The sequence below is a fragment of the Melanotaenia boesemani genome, chromosome 7 (assembly GCF_017639745.1).
Source record: "Melanotaenia boesemani isolate fMelBoe1 chromosome 7, fMelBoe1.pri, whole genome shotgun sequence".
NCBI classification, from domain to species: Eukaryota; Metazoa; Chordata; class Actinopteri; order Atheriniformes; family Melanotaeniidae; genus Melanotaenia; species Melanotaenia boesemani.
The window spans coordinates 20,767,598-20,786,522 of NC_055688.1; the positions used below are offsets into that span (position 1 = coordinate 20,767,598).

At 38.5% G+C, this 18,925-nt stretch overlaps 2 protein-coding genes across 15 annotated transcripts in view; one reads left to right on the top strand and one right to left on the bottom strand.

The window, feature by feature from the left end:
• The first annotated feature begins 1,881 nt into the window (after positions 1-1,881).
• On the top strand, positions 1,882-12,396 carry fhl1a (four and a half LIM domains 1a). Of its 2 annotated transcripts, none has more exons than XM_041989648.1 (6): positions 1,882-2,021; positions 9,739-9,920; positions 10,352-10,529; positions 10,713-10,882; positions 11,044-11,230; positions 11,726-12,396. In XM_041989648.1, exons 2-6 carry the CDS (start codon positions 9,765-9,767, stop codon positions 11,878-11,880), a joined length of 846 nt encoding a protein of 281 aa, XP_041845582.1. In that variant the 5' UTR covers positions 1,882-2,021; positions 9,739-9,764; the 3' UTR covers positions 11,881-12,396. The 2 variants fall into 2 exon arrangements, with proteins under 2 accessions (XP_041845582.1, XP_041845581.1); XM_041989647.1 differs by lacking the exon at positions 1,882-2,021 and adding an exon at positions 6,994-7,127.
• A 1,553-nt stretch (positions 12,397-13,949) lies between these two features.
• map7d3 (MAP7 domain containing 3) overlaps positions 13,950-18,925 on the bottom strand; it is a 33,399-nt gene continuing 28,423 nt past the window's right edge. For 12 of the 13 annotated variants that reach the window (XM_041989646.1, XM_041989643.1, XM_041989636.1 and 9 more), the window contains 7 exons: positions 17,621-17,750; positions 17,080-17,365; positions 16,819-16,872; positions 16,661-16,730; positions 15,826-15,988; positions 15,266-15,546; positions 13,950-15,192 (listed from right to left, as the gene is read on the bottom strand). In XM_041989646.1, the coding sequence (XP_041845580.1) occupies positions 15,185-15,192; positions 15,266-15,546; positions 15,826-15,988; positions 16,661-16,730; positions 16,819-16,872; positions 17,080-17,365; positions 17,621-17,750 (992 nt within the window). In that variant the 3' untranslated portion in view covers positions 13,950-15,184. The remainder of the gene's footprint in view (positions 15,193-15,265; positions 15,547-15,825; positions 15,989-16,660; positions 16,731-16,818; positions 16,873-17,079; positions 17,366-17,620; positions 17,751-18,925) is intronic. The other variant, XM_041989634.1, reaches the window with a different exon arrangement.

Consider the following 18,925-nt stretch of genomic DNA (forward strand, 5'->3'; position numbering starts at 1 on the left):
CATTTGACAGCAGGTCCAGAGTAAAGTGTGGAAACATGGTCACCAACTTCAGCATTGCATCATAGCCAGTACAGCAACAGACGTTAGGAGATGAATAACATAAAAACATAAACATAAAAAGTAATGCTCTTCCTGTTCAGTGTTTGGTTTGCACAAGGTTGCAAGATGGTCATCATTAAAATAATAAACAAAAAATCTGGGTCTTCTCTGTTTCTATAGTTAATATTATTTTGTGTTTAAAATCTATTTATTTAGTAAAATGCTGGATTCATTTATTTTACAGAGTGCTTTAAAATAGGACATAAATGGACTAAGGAGAAGACTATCTATTTACATCTTGTTATGAGATGCCATGGGCAGAAATTGACCCATTTCGAAGGTCACAAGCTTCACGTGTTTTCACTGTGGCTCAAAAAAACTGCTTGTTGGTGAGTTGGTTACATTTCTAGATTCATGATTATCAGTAAACCCTATTCAAAGTTAAATCTGAGGCAGAACAAATACAGTTAGGATTGGTAGTTTTTGGCTCTGATATTAAATATCGTGCCTGCCTGCATGACAACAAAACAAAAGAAAAAAAATGTATTTCTCATTCTAATGTTTCCTGAGTAAACTTATGTAAAGTAAAAAACAACATAAAACATTTGCTTACAGTGTTGTTCCCACGACACATTAGTTATGATTTTTCCCGTGTTATGAGTCAAAATAAAAGTGGTGCGAATTTAAAATCTGGATCCTGCCAAGAGTAACTGTGTTTAATTCTCCCATGTGCAGTTCATGCCAGATATCAGGTAACCTGTGCCTAATATGGGCACAACTGCCTCCAGTCTGCTCAAGAATGTCTGTCCAGTGGGGTTCCAGTCCATGGAGGAAATACTGATTTTAAGGGCCACTTATCTCAGGCTTGAGAAGAGCTCCACTTCTGTTTATTTTTTGATCATGACTATTCCTCAGTGATTATTCCTCAAGCAATCCTTCATTTAAAAGCGCTCTTTGTTCATTGTTTTCTCCTTATATACAGCACAGACTTTTTGTTTAAGTGAAGAGTCTTCATAGAAATGATAACTTGCCTCCTCATCCAGCCTGATGTCCATAACAGAAGAAGCTGCAGACACCAAACGCATGACCCTCATCAACGTTGCTTTTATGTCACAACAGTTTTGATTTGGTTTGTTAATTATACCAAATCAAGTACCAGCGTGTTTATAGTAACAGGACAAGTTTGATGACTTCATTCTCATCAGATAGGGGCTCAGGCTGCTTTAGTAAAGCATGTTGTTACAGACAAATTGAGCTTTATTTCATAATCTTAGCCTGAACTTAAGGATAACTTAACACAAGAGGTGATATCTGTGTTGTGTGTGATGGGAAAACTTTACAAGCATCATAAAATGTATAATTCTTGCAGTTAAGATTGAGGGATAAACTCACAGGGAACGTGTATTTACTTTGAGCTGAGAATGAGTCATCTTAACATAATTCCTGTTTTCATTACCAAAGAAGGAGATGAGTGAGACTAGTACAAGTTAACAAATCAGTACGATTGTTATAAACAGAAATGTCCTCAAAATAAATTCTCTCTTTATTTCTTTTTAACACACAAGGAAAGGGAAAGTAAAAAGACTTAACGCTCAAACACTGACGAAGAGTTGAAAATGTTAAAAGATTCTTGCAGATCAGACCTGCCTTTGACACAAACTGGTGATAAAGTCTCAGATCTGGTTCTTGCAGAAAAGTTATGACCGTTTTCCGTTTGTCTGGAGCGCAGGACCAATGACAACTTACCGAGAGAGCTTGTAAATTCCTGGTTGAGGTCATTGTTTATGAGCGCTCTCAGGGTTTGGCTCATGTCTTGAGTTTTTTTTTTTTTTTTCCCCTCTCTCTCCAACTTGCTCTGTCTTTAAAAGCTGCGTTGAGTCCGCACACTTTAACCTCTCGGCCAAACCCACCAGACACACGGACAGAAACGCACACACACTGCGCGGCCGCTGCAGAGTGAAAGGAGTCATCTGTTTGCAGAGGTGAGTCCAAACCACTGCAGCCCCTCAGCTCTGTGTAGATGATATGTATCAGAAAGGAGGAAGTTTATCACAGGGATGCTGTTTCCCCAGTTTAAGGGCTGTCGTGCTAATTATGTAATTGCAGCCGTTTTCTTGTCAGACGGAAATTTCCGACATAATATGGGGTCTTTGAGTGGCATATTCCCTTATTTATTTATTTATTGTGGACCAGGTGATTAGATTTCCTCAACAGACTAGATCCCTAAATTCTGAACTACACATTTTCTTGATTTTATATTTAACAGGATAATTCGATTTATGATTAAATGTTCGGTTTGTGCGTTTTTTTTAACATTTGGAACTAAAACTGCTCTAATTTTTTGGGATGCTCTCAAGAGAACAAGAACAAAAGATATATATATATATATATATATATATATATATATATATATATATATATATATATATATATATATATATAAAACGCATAATAACATTTGATTTCACTTTATCCTGTAACAGTATTTTCTGTAAAACCTGAAAACCTAATTAATAAATTCAAAACTTTCAGTTTTTACATTTTTGTCATAAAATGTCATGAACTATATATATCTAATATTTCCTTAAAGCAGTGTTTAGATATTGTGTTTTATCTCAAACAGATATAATAGCTGCAGGTTCCTGTATAATGTTTAATCGGATTTGTACTAATCTATTTTGTAGAACAAATGATGTGTACTGATGTTACTGTCCAGCAGATACATTTCGGTCTGGATAGTGAACAGCAGAACCCAAAGCTAACATGTGTGGCTTCAAGTTTTAAAAACAAGCATCTCCTCCCTTCTCATTTGAGCAGCTGCCAAACCAAATGCATGATGTCATTAAAAGGGACCTGAAGATTACGGTTCTTTTTCTGGCACACTGGACCTCTTGTGGCTCCAGTATGACTTCACCATCCTTTGAAACCCTATAAAACCCCCGTACTTTGCTCTGTAATGAATGGTAGCTTGAGCTGAACACTTTTTCACAGGAGGGTCTTTTAAACCACTTTTAATACTCTATGTGGATCATAAGAGTTAAAATCTTAATGTGATATAAGCACAAATCAAACTCCAGAGTGATGGAATATTAATTTCATACAGCTGGCATGTGGTGTATAATTGACATTATTTTTCAATGAAGCTGTTGAATTAGTTGCCTCTGCGGTCTCCTCTCCAGCAGCTAGCAGCAGGACATCTGCCAACCTGCTGAGGCAACTGGGGGCTTTGGCGTCTGCAGTTTATTCAGGCGGAGACATGCCTTTGTTAACAAGACAAGTCTTATCACTTCTTCTTCTTTTTTTATTTTTTTATTTTTTCATTAAAAATAGAGTAGAAAGACATAGAGAGAAGCAGAGGGTGTGGTTTAGTACTGATGACCAAGTTGATAAAAAACATACAACTGCACTCTCAACAGCCCATCTTGAGACTCCCCAACAGGCAACGCTGCTTGTTTTTCTGTGTGGGCTTCGTAAGCTGAGTGGAGGTGATAAGTCTCCGTGATGTGCTGCTGTTCCCTCTAGAAACAGAAAAACCTAAGCTTAATTGCACAAGATTACTTAGTGAATTATAGAGGAGAAACATTAGAAAGAAAAGTAGAGTGAGGGAAAATGGATATGAGAATATGAGAATAAAAGATTTATTAGGAGGAGCCAGCATTGTGAGGTGAAAAAGCTAAAATGGCCACATTGTTAGAGTGAAGCGGTAATACCTGTACAGTAATGTAGTACGTATGTTGACTATTGACACTATTGCATATGCATTATTGCATGTGCAATCAGCATCTAGTAGGTGGAGCTAATCCAACCTGCCTTATAAAGGATTAGAAAGGTTCCAAGTCCTGCCTTTTGACAATTTTATGCACAAACAGAACATGTAACACGCTTCATGTGAGAGAAACATAGGTGCACTTTCATGCTGTTTTCAGTGTATCATTATCCAAATACTAAAGTTCTTGCTAGATTTTTCCTTCTCTGTGAAGCTCCACACATCAGTAGAAAGAGATGAAACTCTCCTGTGTTGAGTCATGTGAACCCTGTAAGAGCTGAGGGGCTCACTGGCTTACTGGGAGGACTTTATTTGACAGTATTTGTGTGTTATTGCGTGTGTGTCCAAGCGGCAGCCTTTGGTTAGGTGTGTCATTGCAATAATTGGGATCCCTTCTTGGCATTTTGTCCGCACATGATGTGTCCACATCTTGCAGCCCGTTTCTGACCTTATATCCATGTTGTAACACAACTGTGTTAAGAAGCGCGCAGTGTGTTTCTGTGTGTGCATGGTGAGTCACTGTTTCCTAGACAGTGATAGTGTTGTTCAGTCTGTTCGCCCACAAACCAGATTTGGAGGGTGACTGAGACTCATCGACATCCAGGATGATGAGAAAGGAGCTTGTTGACAAACAGACGAGACATTTGTTGCCAATGGTAACACAATGAGGGCAATTACCCCCCTGACCACCCCCAACACACACTCTCTCACACATACACACTTCATCCCAAGTGATTTGAACTCATGTGTTCAGGAAGTTCAGACTAGATATCCTGTTTCTCCGGAAAATTTTAACTCTACCACTTAGAGAGATGATGGGGAGGTAGCCAAGAGACACACACACAAGAAACCTTAACATGCATTGCATCTCACGCACACACCATGTAAGAGTACATACATTACAGATGGCAGGTTGGGAGGAGGGTCATGTATTCCAGCTTTTTTGTGTATTAGGTCAGGAGCCTAGGGAAGAGTTAACATCCGATGAGATGCAAATGAGACTGTCAGCATGCATCACCCTGTGGCAAACTAGAGGCATTTAATAGATTGCTGTATGAAAATTAAAAACAGGAAGATAAACAAAAAAGAAATGTGTTGCACTGCTTTAACAGCTAATTTTACACATCTTATTCACGTATGTGCCAATGGAAAATCATACTGGCATGTGGCCATTATTCTTTATATTCTGATTTTTTCTGCTTGTTGAAGAGATGCAAAGATGCCTTTTGGATGTCATTTGCCTGCAGAAGGAGTAAAACCAAACAAAAGGCAATGAAAAATTTCTGTTTTGGGTTATATTTAAGATGGCAGACATTTTTTCATGATTAACCTCATCATCATCATCATTATTCCACATGTCAGCTGAGGGATTAGTAAAAGAATGTGAACCATTCCAGCATGAGTTATTCCCCAGAGTGTTTTCCTCATCTTTCACTGTCAAGATCCCCATTAAGTCAAGGATGGGAATGACATAATCAGACAGAAATGCATCATGGGGAGAGATAAAAGAGAGTTTAAACAGGATGAGAGAAAGAGAGGAGGGAGAGTGAAATCTGCTTAGAGATAAACTTATGTAGAAACAAGAACATTCATGTATAAGTAGGTAAAAACAAATGAATAAAGATGAGGAGAGACAGATTATCAGAAGTACCAGAGCTGAACATCTACTCTGGAGGTTTTGGCTTGTTGAGAGTTGTGGCGCCTCTTTGCTCATTATTTAGACTTTGTGTGGGTTTAAAGTATTGGGTGACAGATTATAAAAGGAGAGCAAAAGTAATCTTGTGTTCTATGGTAATGAGCCAAATCAAATTACAACCAAATGCCCCTTACAAGCAAGCCCAAACACAAAGACACACACACATCACAGTATTTTTTTTTTTGTTTGTTTGTTTCACAAGGCTCTTACCTGAACTGTTTTAGCTGAATGTTTTACATGAACCTAATTTAAACTCAACCCCCAAAACCAAGTTTGAACCCTTAAACAGAAATAAGGAGGAAGACTACAAGACATAATTAGAATAGAACCCAACCTCTTTTTTAGAAAAGTCTTTATGATTGCTATGTTGTTTATGTCTGTAAAATGTTTAGCAGACAGCATGCATGTTACCTTCTACATATGTGTTCAGGTTTCTGCATTTCAGCCTTGCTAGCCAAAGTTTCAGTAAATCAGAACAGTCTCATATGTGGTACTGCATTGCACCTTTGCAGAGCAGGCAGTGATGAACATGATCATAATGCTTTCGATCCTGACTATCAGTTAGTGGGAATGGTAGAAGTAGTAAAGTCTTAATGTTGAAACTATAAAGTGTATTACAAATAGGCAGTTGAATCAATCATTATTGCTTAAGAATACAGAAAAGGACTGGACCTGCCTCTCCTTGCATCTTTGCAGCTTGTTCACTTGTTTTACTTTTAGTTTTTTTTTTTTTGCCTACATCTGAACAGTTTTAGTTCACTCTCACCTTTTAAAAAACATCTAATCACAGTGACTTTCAAATCAAGTTAAAAAATAATATTACTGTATATCCAAAAAGAATGAATTTCTGAGTTAAGGAGTGGATATAGAAGGTTATAGAATTCTGGATATAGAAGTATACAACTGAATATTTTAACCAGCTGGACTAACATCACTTTTAAACCTTATGTTTTGCTGATAATAACCTTAAAATCAACAAATAGTAATGTTTTTGCTTCCCTATTGGGAATATTTTGAGTATTTCCTGCACAATTGTATGAAATATACTTGAAAAAGAGAAAAAAGAGAAAGACAAGATGAGAGAGAGATATATAACAATGCAACACTGATTAATGTGAAACGATTTCTCCTCGGACTCATTATCTTCCGGAAAATCAAAATACATTTTTCACATACTTAGTTAATGTCAGCTCTTCTCATATGTCATCCCCCATGATCCTACATGCGTTTATGACCTGTAGGATCTGTTCTTAACTAACCAAACATATCACTTGAGGGCAGGGGGAGTATCTACTATCCTCAGTAGGCCAAACCTTTAGACTGTTTTCTCTTTTTTTAACTTCTGATGTTACTGCATTGGAATCCAATCTGTATCAACTCATCTATCCTCCTGCATCACCTCATCCTCTTTATTCTCCAATGCATGTCCTAAAATGGACTGGAGGGTGAAGCTTGGATTTGGATGTGGGGTCATGGGCGTGTGGGGGGGTCACAGAAGGGTATATACAGGCCATCTTAACTTGATGATGCTCATAGTCTCTGGATTTCACTCTGGATGTTACAGCCCCTAATCTGACCCTCTGTTCTCCTGACTGCAACCAAACATGACTTTCTACAGGCACTCAGGTAAAATAAAACTTGGTAGTAGAAATGGAGAGTTGATTTTATTTTTATGTGTCACTTTTTGTAAATCCTGTGTCGACTACTGCTGCATTATTTTCATTGTTGTGTCTACTTTCAGACAGTCCTATGGAATATAAGTGCTTTACTTAGCTTGAGAAATTGGAGGCTGGGCTCCATCCATGAAAGTATCCTTCATCTTTCACTTTATAGATTAGAAATATAATCAAATCAGAGTCCTGTTTACCCCATTGGTTTAGGTCAATTTAACTTTTCTGAGGTTTGATGAAATGGTAGACAAGATAACTTCCCCTAAAAGATTAATTATTATAGTTTTTCAAAGCACAAGTCAGCATCAACATTCTTCTATAGGTGGTAGAGCTATTTTATCATTTGTGCACCAAATTTAATCCATCAAACTGTTGATTACTGTAGCTCTGATAAAGATAAAGATAAAGTTCTTTGACATTTGATTTTAAGGGAATGTTCAGCTTTTGTTGTTGTTTCTCTACTTTAGTTGCTTATGGGGAAGTTTAGCCTTTTAAACCTGAGGTTTTAATGTGGAGAACAGATGGTGACAGACTGTGTCAAAATTAGTATTTTGGAGATCTTGCCTCAATTGTCAGTACTAAAACCTGTCTAATTTTGTTCTGCTCTACTTTATCCGAGTTGACCTTTGCAGAGATAATTTTCATATATTGTACAAAGATTTAATAGAGGTTCAAACCACTGGTTCATAAAAAGTCTTGTACAGTTGTGAGGTCTAATTAAAAATTTCTTCTAATTATAGTTAAAGTGTATCAATATTACAATATTAATATTGTCAATACATTTAGACTTGAAATAGGACAAGCAGAGGTGTATTAATGAGGGTTACATTTCAATTAGAGAAAGTTCTGCTTGTTCTACATTCTTGTTCTACAAGTATTTGTTTTCAAATTCATACTACTCAGCAGTGATATGGCATATCAAATGTTTTAATAATATTAAGCAGTTCTAATTATAATCCCTTAGTATGTTAAAGCTGCAAGATCACTTTGTTTAAGAGCTTGAACATATGAAGATGCAATCAGGTTAGTTAGGTTTTAGTTTAGTTTGTTTTGGTGTCATTACCAGAGGAGGTAGGGAACAGACTGGTTTAATGCTGTCTACGATCCACTCCATCCAGTCTTTGATTCATCACCCAAATTGGTCTCACGGTGACCTTTTTTCACTTTGGAGGACTCTTTCCCAAAGAGACCACAGTGGTATAATCCTGTCCCTCCATAGCTGAGGATCAGTACATACCATATCGGACGCCTGTTTGACAGGAGGCAGCTGCCACACTGTTTGAAACAAAAGATTAAAGTACTGGACCAATGTCAGCTGGAGCCACAATAGCTGCATAGTCCCAGCAGTCACCACTCTTCATCCCTCTACATTTGTTGCCTGAGGAGGGTCAGTGTTCTTTAAATAGGGTCCACTTTTGAAATAGAGCCATCCTGTAGGTGTGATGTGACAAGGTTAACTGAGTTGGATAGGGTAGGTTTTTGTCTGTTGAGTGGATTGGAGCAGGTTGTGTCATTGCTCAGTCCTCAGTTTACTCTTTATCCCTGAAGCACAGCTGCACATCGCTCCCCTGCTCCAAACCATCTCCCATATATCCATCCAGAAACACCAGGGGCACATACCACTCTCCAGGAGGTTTATCTTGTTCACATGGCTGTTTACCATCACGTAAATAGCTACAGTCCCCTTTCATAAATATTTTTCCTGTTCCTGTGGTTACTAGGACAAAATGCCATTCCTCCCATTGTTTCCTCCTTTGCTCCTGTTCTGACCAGTTGGATTAAGATGTTTGTATGACTGAAAAAATCTATTTAGCTAAATGTCCATGCTCCATTTAGCTGCTTGTCTGGACACTGAAGCCTTACAGTGATGTAGATAAAGCTGAACATGTCAATGCGCCACCCTGTTTACACTGTTCATAACAACACCTCTCCGTACTTGACCTCTGATGGGAATTTAGTAATGTTAATGACTGAGGAAGTAATTCAGTTGTTTACAGTGATGTCTAATAAAATGCCTCAGGGTAGAGAGAACTTTTAGGCTGGGGGTGCAGTAGTCTTAAAATAAGACCACAGCTTTCCAGGGTGAGCTTGATAAAAAATCTGGAGGACAGACATCTGTGGGCTGCTGTTTTACCTCACTCACACTTCTCTCATCAGCTTGGTATGCTGCTATGAGAGCTGGATCAGTACTTCTACGAAAGAACATGGAAAACATACGTTCTTCATTAGAGGCTGAAAGCAATTTATTTTAACATTTAAGGTTTAGACGTTAAACAATGCACACTGTCTCAGGCTTGCACACACTTTCATAACTGTTTCAGGATTTATTGCTGCTTAAATTGAATCTCTGTTTATCATCTCCACTTTTCTTTTGGTTACAAATATTCAAAGTTTAAAGTGCTGTAGCAGTAAAACATATATTCATTATTGCCATATAGAACATTCTAGTAATGAGCTGGGAAATTCACTGGACTTTGCGGTGTTAGAAAAGGCAACACTGCCCCCATCTGGTGCCTACAAGGAAGTACAACATCAGTACAACTCTCTTCTCTTTTGTGGCTCCTCAGGTCCCCGGAGTTACCTCACCTCCACCATGACTGATCGCTTTGACTGCTACTACTGCCGTGACAACCTGCACGGGAAGAAGTATGTGAAGAAGGATGAGAAGCATGTGTGCACCAAGTGCTTTGATAAGCTCTGCGCCAACACCTGTGCAGAGTGTAGGCGCCCCATTGGTGCAGACGCCAAGGTAAAAATTTAGTGTGTGAACTGTGTTCTGTTCAGATATTTTGTTTATTGTTTCAAATGTGATGAGTTGATATGAAATGTCATGTCATGGCAGTAATAATATCTTCTTTTATGTATACTGTATGTAATGTCTGTTCAGTGTTCTCAGGCTTTAGGCTTTCTGTCCTCCAGCACAGGCCTCAGCCTCCAAAATACTCTCACCACTCAGTTGCAGGCTGTTAAATGTTAAAGATGTGTTATTACTACAAATGGGACTTAAATACATTATAATACATTTATCTTCTTCACGGCTCGTCACACCTAGGGTCACTTGCTCTGGACCCTGGCTTTTCACCTCAGTCCGCATGATGAGTGAACTAACTCAACTTAAATTGTATTTGCATGAAGGATGAGGGCACATCCGCTCACCTTGATCCTCCTCTTTTTGCTCAGGAGCTACACCACAAGAACCGCTACTGGCACGAGGACTGCTTCCGTTGTGCCAAGTGCTACAAGTCACTGGCCGGTGAGCCGTTCAGCGCTCGGGATGATGGCAAGATAATGTGTGGCAAGTGTGGCTCACGGGAGGATGGCAACCGGTGCCAGGGCTGTTACAAAGTGGTGATGCCAGGTTGGTTTGCCCTGACATCTGTTTGTTTATTGGAGCCTTACCCAGAGTAATATGGCTCCATTTGGCTCATCTCAAAACATGGGAGCCTTGGCTTTTATGTCCCACCACACACATCTGTTATAGCTGTGTGCTGTGAGAGTTAACTTAAATTTCAAATCATTATCATTATTCTGACTGATTTAGGGTCGCAGAATGTGGAGTACAAGAACAAGGTGTGGCATGAGGAATGCTTCACCTGCTTTGAATGCAAGCAGCCAATCCGTGCACAGAGTTTTCTGGCCAAGGGTGATGACATCTTTTGTGCTCCCTGCCATGAAAAGAAATTTGCCAAGAAGTGCTTCCATTGCAAGCAGGTACATGTTTCAGGTTGTTGTTTGTCTGGAAGAGCTCGCGTAACTGAAAAAAATGTCTAAAGCTGTGTTCAAGATGGCTCTCTTTACCCCAGATGGTATTGGAAAGCAGCCCTGTTGTGTTTAATAATGCGGTTAAATTGTCCCTCTGCCTCTTTATCAAGCCCATCACCTCTGGAGGGATCAGCTACCAGGACCAGCCCTGGCACTCTGAGTGCTTTGTGTGTAACACCTGCGGTAAACCTCTGGCAGGAGCTCGCTTCACCTCCCATGAGGACCATGTTTACTGTGTGGACTGCTACAAAAGCGATGTGGCCAAGAAGTGTCATGGCTGCAAGAACCCAATCACAGGTCAGAACAGCATCAACATCTGCTCTAGTTGTGATAACATTAAATGCATTAAGAAAACAAACAAAAAAAAAAGTAAAATGATTAGAAATGTTTCTTTTTATTTTTCACTTTGTCGTGAATATTTGCACACTTGAGTAATTGAGACAGTTGCCTTGCAAATATATAGTTGAATTTATTATCTATCATCTTGCTTATCTTAAATATTAATTATAAGTTATTTTGTCATCTAAAAGAAAAACTGTACATGAAATTATTGAGGTGCAAAGTGCAATATATTAGCTCACAGCATATTTGTCCACAACTTTATAAATATCTCCGTAAAACCTTTAAGATCTAACTTTTTAGAGAAATTGTAAATACTTGCTGAATATAAGACCAAACAACAGACAGGTCTCCATAAAGTTTTGATGCTTCTTTTACCTGAAAGAGTCTTAATGACTGATAAATATGAATGAAAATGCAAACTCACAGATCCCCTTCTGTCTGTCTGCGCAGGGTTTGGCCATGGCACCAATGTGGTGAACTATGAGGGATACTCCTGGCATGAATATTGCTTCAACTGCAAGAAGTGCTCCCTCTCACTGGCCAACAAGCGTTTTGTCATCACTGGAGACCACATTTACTGCCCTGACTGTGCTAAGAAGCTGTAAACTGCACTATTAACTGTGCAGAGGATTTCAGGTTACAGTGGAATTACACCCAAAGTGACTTTTGAACTGTTAGAGGAATTAAGCTTTGTATTGATCATAACAGCTCAATTCTATACTAGCTTGCATGCCAGCAGTCAATTATGGTGAAATTACTTTGCAAGATAGACAGACTTGAGGTTATTTTAAAGTAGCTTTCATTTATCTACAGTACTGCAGGTGTTGGATTATATGGTAGCAGGTTTTTATTATCATTTTGGATGTTGGATTGTGATGTGTACTACTCTGTACTGCCTTATCAGACTAGTCTTTTCAGCCTTACTGGAATCTTTGCATAAATGCTTTTTCTGAATCTGCTGCTGCTCATACATACCGGCTTTGATTAAAAATCTGTTACATTTTGAATGTTTAAATGGGCTGAGTTTAAACATGTTTAGAGATACATTAAGTCTTTGAGGTTGATGCTAAAAGATTAAGCGCTCATGTATTCAAAACTTGACAAAGTATAAAAAATAAAAAGAAAAGAAAATGCTAAGAAGTCTGTCTTTATAGCAAGAAACTGCAAACAATGAATATTTTTGCAAAACTTTATTGTTTTAACAGTCAATAACATTTCAGTTTTCTTTAGATACATTTACAGTACAATTTTTTTATGTAAAGGGGGTAATTACCGAATCTTCTAGTGAAATATTTATATTCACAGAGTTGCCCAGTTGGGTGGATTGATTGTCAATGTCGAGGTAAGGACACGCTTTCTTGGTTGACTGTAATGCAATAAAAATAGTAAATCTCAATCTAAGGCACCGTTCTATCCTATCATCATATACTCTTTATTTGAACTTTCAAATATGCAGCAGGACCTGGAATAGACCAACCATTCAAGCAGCAGCTACAAAAAGCCCCCAAACATGCACTACTCACAAGCGGAAAGTGATGTAGGAAGGATTTAGGGGAGAAGTTTGACTAACTACGAATTATAACTCAATGAACATCTGAATGAGCGTAAGTTACCGAACCCTGGATCTCTGTGTTCTAAAAATATCACACAGCTCTTCTAGTACATCTTCTTGGGAGTCTGAACAGAACAGCTACTCACACAGTAGAGTGACAGTGCAGTCTCACATTTCCTTGAATAATATATGCTGAATGTTGAAGTGCACAGCTCTGAGATATCTGCTAAATAATGCAGGACGGTTTTCTATGAGCTTATTAATCAAAGCTACGATAATTAAAGCCCAGAGTCTTTATGTACAGAGAGATTTTTAGCTAGCCAGCAGAAAACAAGGCAAAAAGTCAAGGTCCTCAAACCTTGTGCTTGGACTATTCAAGCAAAGGGAATTTCAATATTCTATATAGTTCATGACAAATTAAGAAGACAGACAACAACATAGAACCAAGCCTGACCCACATCGTACTTTGTTTGGTAGATGTACCAGGTTTGTACTTCAGTAGAACAGCTGAAACCTGAGCCAATACGCCTGATGACTTAAAAGCAATGAGGCACAACAGTGACTCGTATCATAGGTCAGACATGTTGCCAAGGACTCAACCAGCTCTTCTCATCACGCACACTAGTTTCTATTGTTTGTGTGGATGGTGCTAAAAGCTTAACTAACATATGCACTGTTACACACTTCAGATTTTAGAAAAGGTGACGTGGATCCCCTTCGGCCATTTGCTTTGCAGAGCTCTTGTGGAGAAGGACTCGATGTAAATGCTGGGTTTCCATGCTGCGCAAGCCGAGCCTCACTAACCTGTCACACTGATCCTGATGGTCACCTACACAGAGACTTCAGTTGTCCACAACCTGAGTCATGTCATCCTAACATGGCTTAAATAGCCTAATACTGATTATTTACACAACATAACACTTAAATATATGGAGAAATGTATTTTCACATATTAACAAACTTCCAATTCCTATACTATAAAACAGCTGAAATGCATTATGTCAGGTGTAGCAGCTAATGTGAAGAGTTAGTGAGAAGGAAGTGGGATTTACAACAAAGTCACACCAGCAGAGGAACACATTAAAGAGCAAAACTCAACCAGATTACTGAAAAAATGATTTCTAGTTTCTGCAAAAGTGAACAATTAACATCTCAACAGACTAGTCAAACACTCAAGTTCAGCTCAGTAACGCATGCGCACAGAAACTCAGAAGCAGCGCTGAATGAGAGTCATTTCACCTGCGTGTTAAATAAGAATGTTACCGGTTCAATTATTCTGTAGCTTAATGGAACAGATGCAGACTGTAGTTAACATTAGAAACTAAAAGCAGAGTCCACTCAACTGTCATGTAAATTACAATAAGGTTAGTAAACATTAATTCTATACACATATGTAAAAAATAAAAATCTACATCCACCATGAGCCCATAATGACACGCTGCAGAAACTTCACAGAACATCTGACTTCACTAAAGTTTTGAAATAAACTGAAACATTTCACCTTTGTGACCAAGACGCCCTCTACTGGCCACAGCAGGAAATGCAACAGATGATGAGAAAATGAAATGGAAAAAATAGGACTTCAAACCAATCTCTCTCAAATGGACAGAAGCATGAATTTGGAATTGACTTCCTATTCTAAGTGCATGATGGGAGATAACTACACTGTGCGTGCACGAGCTTGTGTACAAACCTTTTTTATTTTTAATATTATTAAATATTTGCACTTGAAAATCAAAAGTTGAGGTTCAGGGGGTAAGGCCATATTGCTGAATGCTGCAAAAAGTAACTGGTCAAGTAAATTTAGATGAAGCACATGTAAAATGAACAGATTAACAAAACATAATGTAATAACATTTTTTCTAATAATTCACAAAATAATTCACATGGCCTGATGTGCATGTGTCCTGGAATATTCTCATACAAGAAAAAACATAGAATAATTACAACAACAGAAGCGAAAAATCAATAAATTAAAACAACGCACCCCTGACGGATACAAAACTGTTTAAAAAAAAAATGACATTTGGAAACAACATTGAGGAAACGACAGAGAAGAACTTCACACAAGAGGAAGAGGAAAGACGCCTGAAGCAAAAATGCTGGAGGAATATACAATATTTCCCTGAAGCATAACATTTTCTCATATACAAGTTTTAACACATTTGTTTCCTCATTGTGTGGGATGCAAATGTAGCACTTAGGGTGGTCTTTCCACTTCACCTTGTGCTCCTCTCGCAGGAACAGGAGGAGGAGGAAGAAGCTGTTTGGAACTGATAGAAGATTCTTTTAAGGAGCTCAGCTGGACAGGGACTTAGGGAGTGCAACTTTGAGGCTTCTCAGCAATAACTGCAGCATCAAATCTCTGCAGGCACAACACAAAATAATTAGTCTGTTGTAAAGGTAAACACTGGCCGCAACTGAAGCTAACAGCTTACCTGACATGGCTTCTATGGGTTGATTAGAGGAATGCAGGCCGCTGATGGGGGTTCCCTTATCCTCGAAGGCTACCTTGGTCCCATCTGAGCTCCCGTCACAGTTAATCAAGACCTCTGCCTCAATGAGGGGTCGAGTCTTGGAATGGACATTGACGTCAATGAGTTCCTCAAAGCTCCATGGGTTGGATTTCCCATTGAGGCTCGAGACCAACTCCACTTTAGTGGAGTCCTGCTCATTCAGGAACTCTGAACCCTCAACAAGACGGCCCTTAGGGACTGGACTGGAGAGAGTAAGACAAGTTTATAGTGGAGGTAATCAAATCAAACTGATCTGGAAGAAAAACTTCTCATAAAAATATTTCACGGTACTGATATTTTTTTCTGGAGAGTTGCTTATGTATGTGGGATTTTACATATAAATCTGTGTCAGAGGGTGTTTCAGTGTGGATCAAAAGAAAATTCTTTTGATCTACAGGAAGATTTCATATTTATGCATTAATCTGGAGCACACTAGTGTAAGACATTTTCCAAAAACTAAGATGATTTCTCCAAGGTCATACCTGACTGCCTGAGTCTCATCTGTGCTTGTGCTGTTATTCTCTTTGTCTTCTGTCTCTGATTTTCCATTTATGCAGTCTGATGGATTTTCTGGGCTCATCACAAGATCATCAGAGCACAGGTCATCTTTGTCAGCCTCCTTGGCAATGTTTTCTGTATGGGTTACTACAAGAAAGAGATAAATGTACTTTCATATAAAAAAAAGCCATGTAGTCACATGAAAAAGAAAGTCCAGCCTCTTTTAATTTCCAAGTTTTAGGTATTAAGACAAAATGAGGTAAATAACACAGGTGAACATGTCATATAACTGAGTGTTTTTTATTAAACAGATAAGACGAAATACAGAAGCAGTGTGAGAAACCTTCAGCAACAACAACCTAAGATAACTGTTCTCTGTATGATGTTATGTAGTATATCGCTTTTAATTACAACATTGCTTCAGTTCCTTGATGTTTGCAGGCATTTTTAGGCTCAGCTCTCCTAAAGTCCTGCCACAGCATTTCAGTCAGGTTGTGGTCTGGACTCTGAGTGGACCACTGTACACCTTTATCTTTTTCTTTTTCAAGTCAATCTGTTGTAGGTCTGCTCCTGCTGCACAACAGATGGCCTCACATTTAATGCTAGAATACTTGTACAGAGGTTGACTCAGGTTCTGCATGGGGGTCCAGAAGTAGCAATGGTGTACTTTTTTACTCAGTTCCTCTATTTCAGTTTAGTTTTGTTAAAAAAAAAAGAAATGATATGGTCTAACATGTCAAGTATCACTTAAAGTTGACACGGATCTGAATCCAAAATAAATATGAAGGTAAAATAGAAGTGACAACTTTGAACACTTACTTTTGGTTTCACAGTCTATCTGGTCCACAGCCTCATCTTCATCCTCCAGTGTACATTTATCATCATCTCGCTACACAGGACACATCATGAAAAGGTCACTCAACAATCCCCAAAACATTTTTGGACATTTAATATGGGCTGATTGAATAGGGGCTTACCTTAAAGTCATTTTGGTCTCCTTTTCTAGTTCTTTTCATTATTTCTTCAATTCTCTAAAATAACAAAGACAATGTACAATTTAAAAAAAAAAATTCCTATTAAGGTATTTCATTAAGATATTCAAATAATTTCTCTAACAATAGTCAGCATTTATGAAGAAAACATAAATGCAAATAAATACAGTGATATTTTATCTTTTTTATTTCTCATAAATAATGTAACATTTATATAATAGGACAGCACAGTGTCACCCATTATACCTTTTTCCTCTCCATACGTTCTTGCTGGTTCTGCTGCATAAGGCGGTCTCTCTCCTGACGGACTTTTTCTGCCTCTTCCTGGGCCTTGGCTTCAGCCTCCTCCCGTTCCTTCTGGAGTTCAGCCTGCTTTTGTGCTTCTTCTTCTGCCAGCCTCACTCGTTCCTCCTCTGCCAGGCGAGCCTCTTCCTCCTCTTTAATTTTTCTCTGTTCTGCAAGCATTTTCTCCTCTTCCAAGCGTTTTAGTCGAGCCTCCTCAGCTAGACGCTTCTCTTCTTCTTTTCTCAGCCTGAGATAAAAAAAAATAATAATCACAAAAAGATGTGGTTACATACTTATAAATAAATCCATGTCATGTTTTCTAATGAACTTGACAAACTTGTACCCCAAAAATGTATGTACCATGTTACTTCTCACAAACTACAATTTCCTGGGAAATAATTACAGCAGCAGTGTTGACAAAACAGATCATACACAATAAAACGAGTAAGAAAAGTGAAAATGATAATTCTTTATGGGAGAAAAGAGGCTCCAAAAGCCTTACCTCTCCTCTTCCTCCCTTTGTATCCTAAGCTGCTCCTCTCGCTCCTTCTGCTCTCTCATCAGTCTACGGTTTTCTGCCAGGATTTTGGCCGCCTCAGCAGCAGAGTTAGTACCTGTCGCGGCTTTCGGGTCTGACAGATGGAAAAGCAAGCGTAGAAGTTAAGTTTAGCACTTTCTGCTGTCATGTCGTCTAATTTTCGATGAGATGATGATCAGAAGGCACAAACATCTGACCCTTTACTGAACAGTGATGACAGAGAAGATAAGTGGAAGAGAAAGATTCACCACAAATCTCTTGAAAAACAAGAAAATGGAGAAGAAAATGGGCTGACACAGAGTTGTATAACTTGCACATGATCATCTCTGTGCTCTTTGAAAGAATGTATTTACACTACTTTCAGAAGACAGGATCAGGTGATGTACTCAATATGTCAGCATATAACCTTTTGTACTTCAGTATATTTGGCATATTAGTACTATTCTGTTCTTTTTTGGGTGTTGGCTGCTTTTTGTTCTATTGCGTGTCAAGATTGTCTATCTCTGCTTCAATGATGTTGAGGTCTGGACTCTGGAGGGAGTTTCCTGACTCCACAGGCCCTACTGCCACTGATTTCTATTGTTATTTGCTATACCTCAGCATCCCCTTCCCCACTTCTTGATGGTCACCATTCCATTGAGACCATTTCTGATGAGGCTTCACTGAACAGCAGGGAGATCAACTGAAGGTACAGACGCTTATTTTAAGACACACTGTACACCAAGCTGAGATATGCCTCGTTTTGGGTTAATAGTTCTTTTTGAATTGTCCTTGCTAATGCAAATATGCTATTTCATGTTTGTCAAACTATTATCTTTTACCTTTTTCACAGATCCAACTTAAGAAATTAGAAGAAATAAAGATATAATTTTAAAATAATAGCTTAAGTTGTCTTATGTCTAGAAACAACAGCTATTCATCCCTTGAGTGAGAAGTTTTGTCCTGCTTAATTGATTCACAAGTCAGTGTCAAGTCTCAATTTACTAAGAAATACAGAAAGATTCTCAAAACCCTTGAAAACTATTCCCCAAGACTGCTTCAAAAGATTACAAGAAAGTCTGGCTCAGAATTAAATAAGCGGCTTTCTTGTACTGTGAAATATAAAGAACCTTTTCATCTTGAGTGGTGATATAGATATATGCAATGACTAGACTTGCAGTGCACATTTTTATCCAGAGGGTGGCAGAAACAAACAAATCCAGATCTCTTAACAGGATGTGACTCCAGCAGCTTAGTAGGTCTTCTGCTCCACTGGGATTTATAGCAGCC

What these genes read in the sequence shown, in the direction of transcription:
- fhl1a (XM_041989647.1), top strand. Translation starts at nt 7,106, where the DNA reads ATGACTTTCTACAGGCACTCAG. An exon ending in AGTGCTTCCATTGCAAGCAG is followed by an intron (nt 10,883 to 11,043) that starts GTACATGTTTCA and finishes CTCTTTATCAAG; the next exon opens with CCCATCACCTCTGGAGGGAT. An exon ending in CTGCAAGAACCCAATCACAG is followed by an intron (nt 11,231 to 11,725) that starts GTCAGAACAGCA and finishes CTGTCTGCGCAG; the next exon opens with GGTTTGGCCATGGCACCAAT.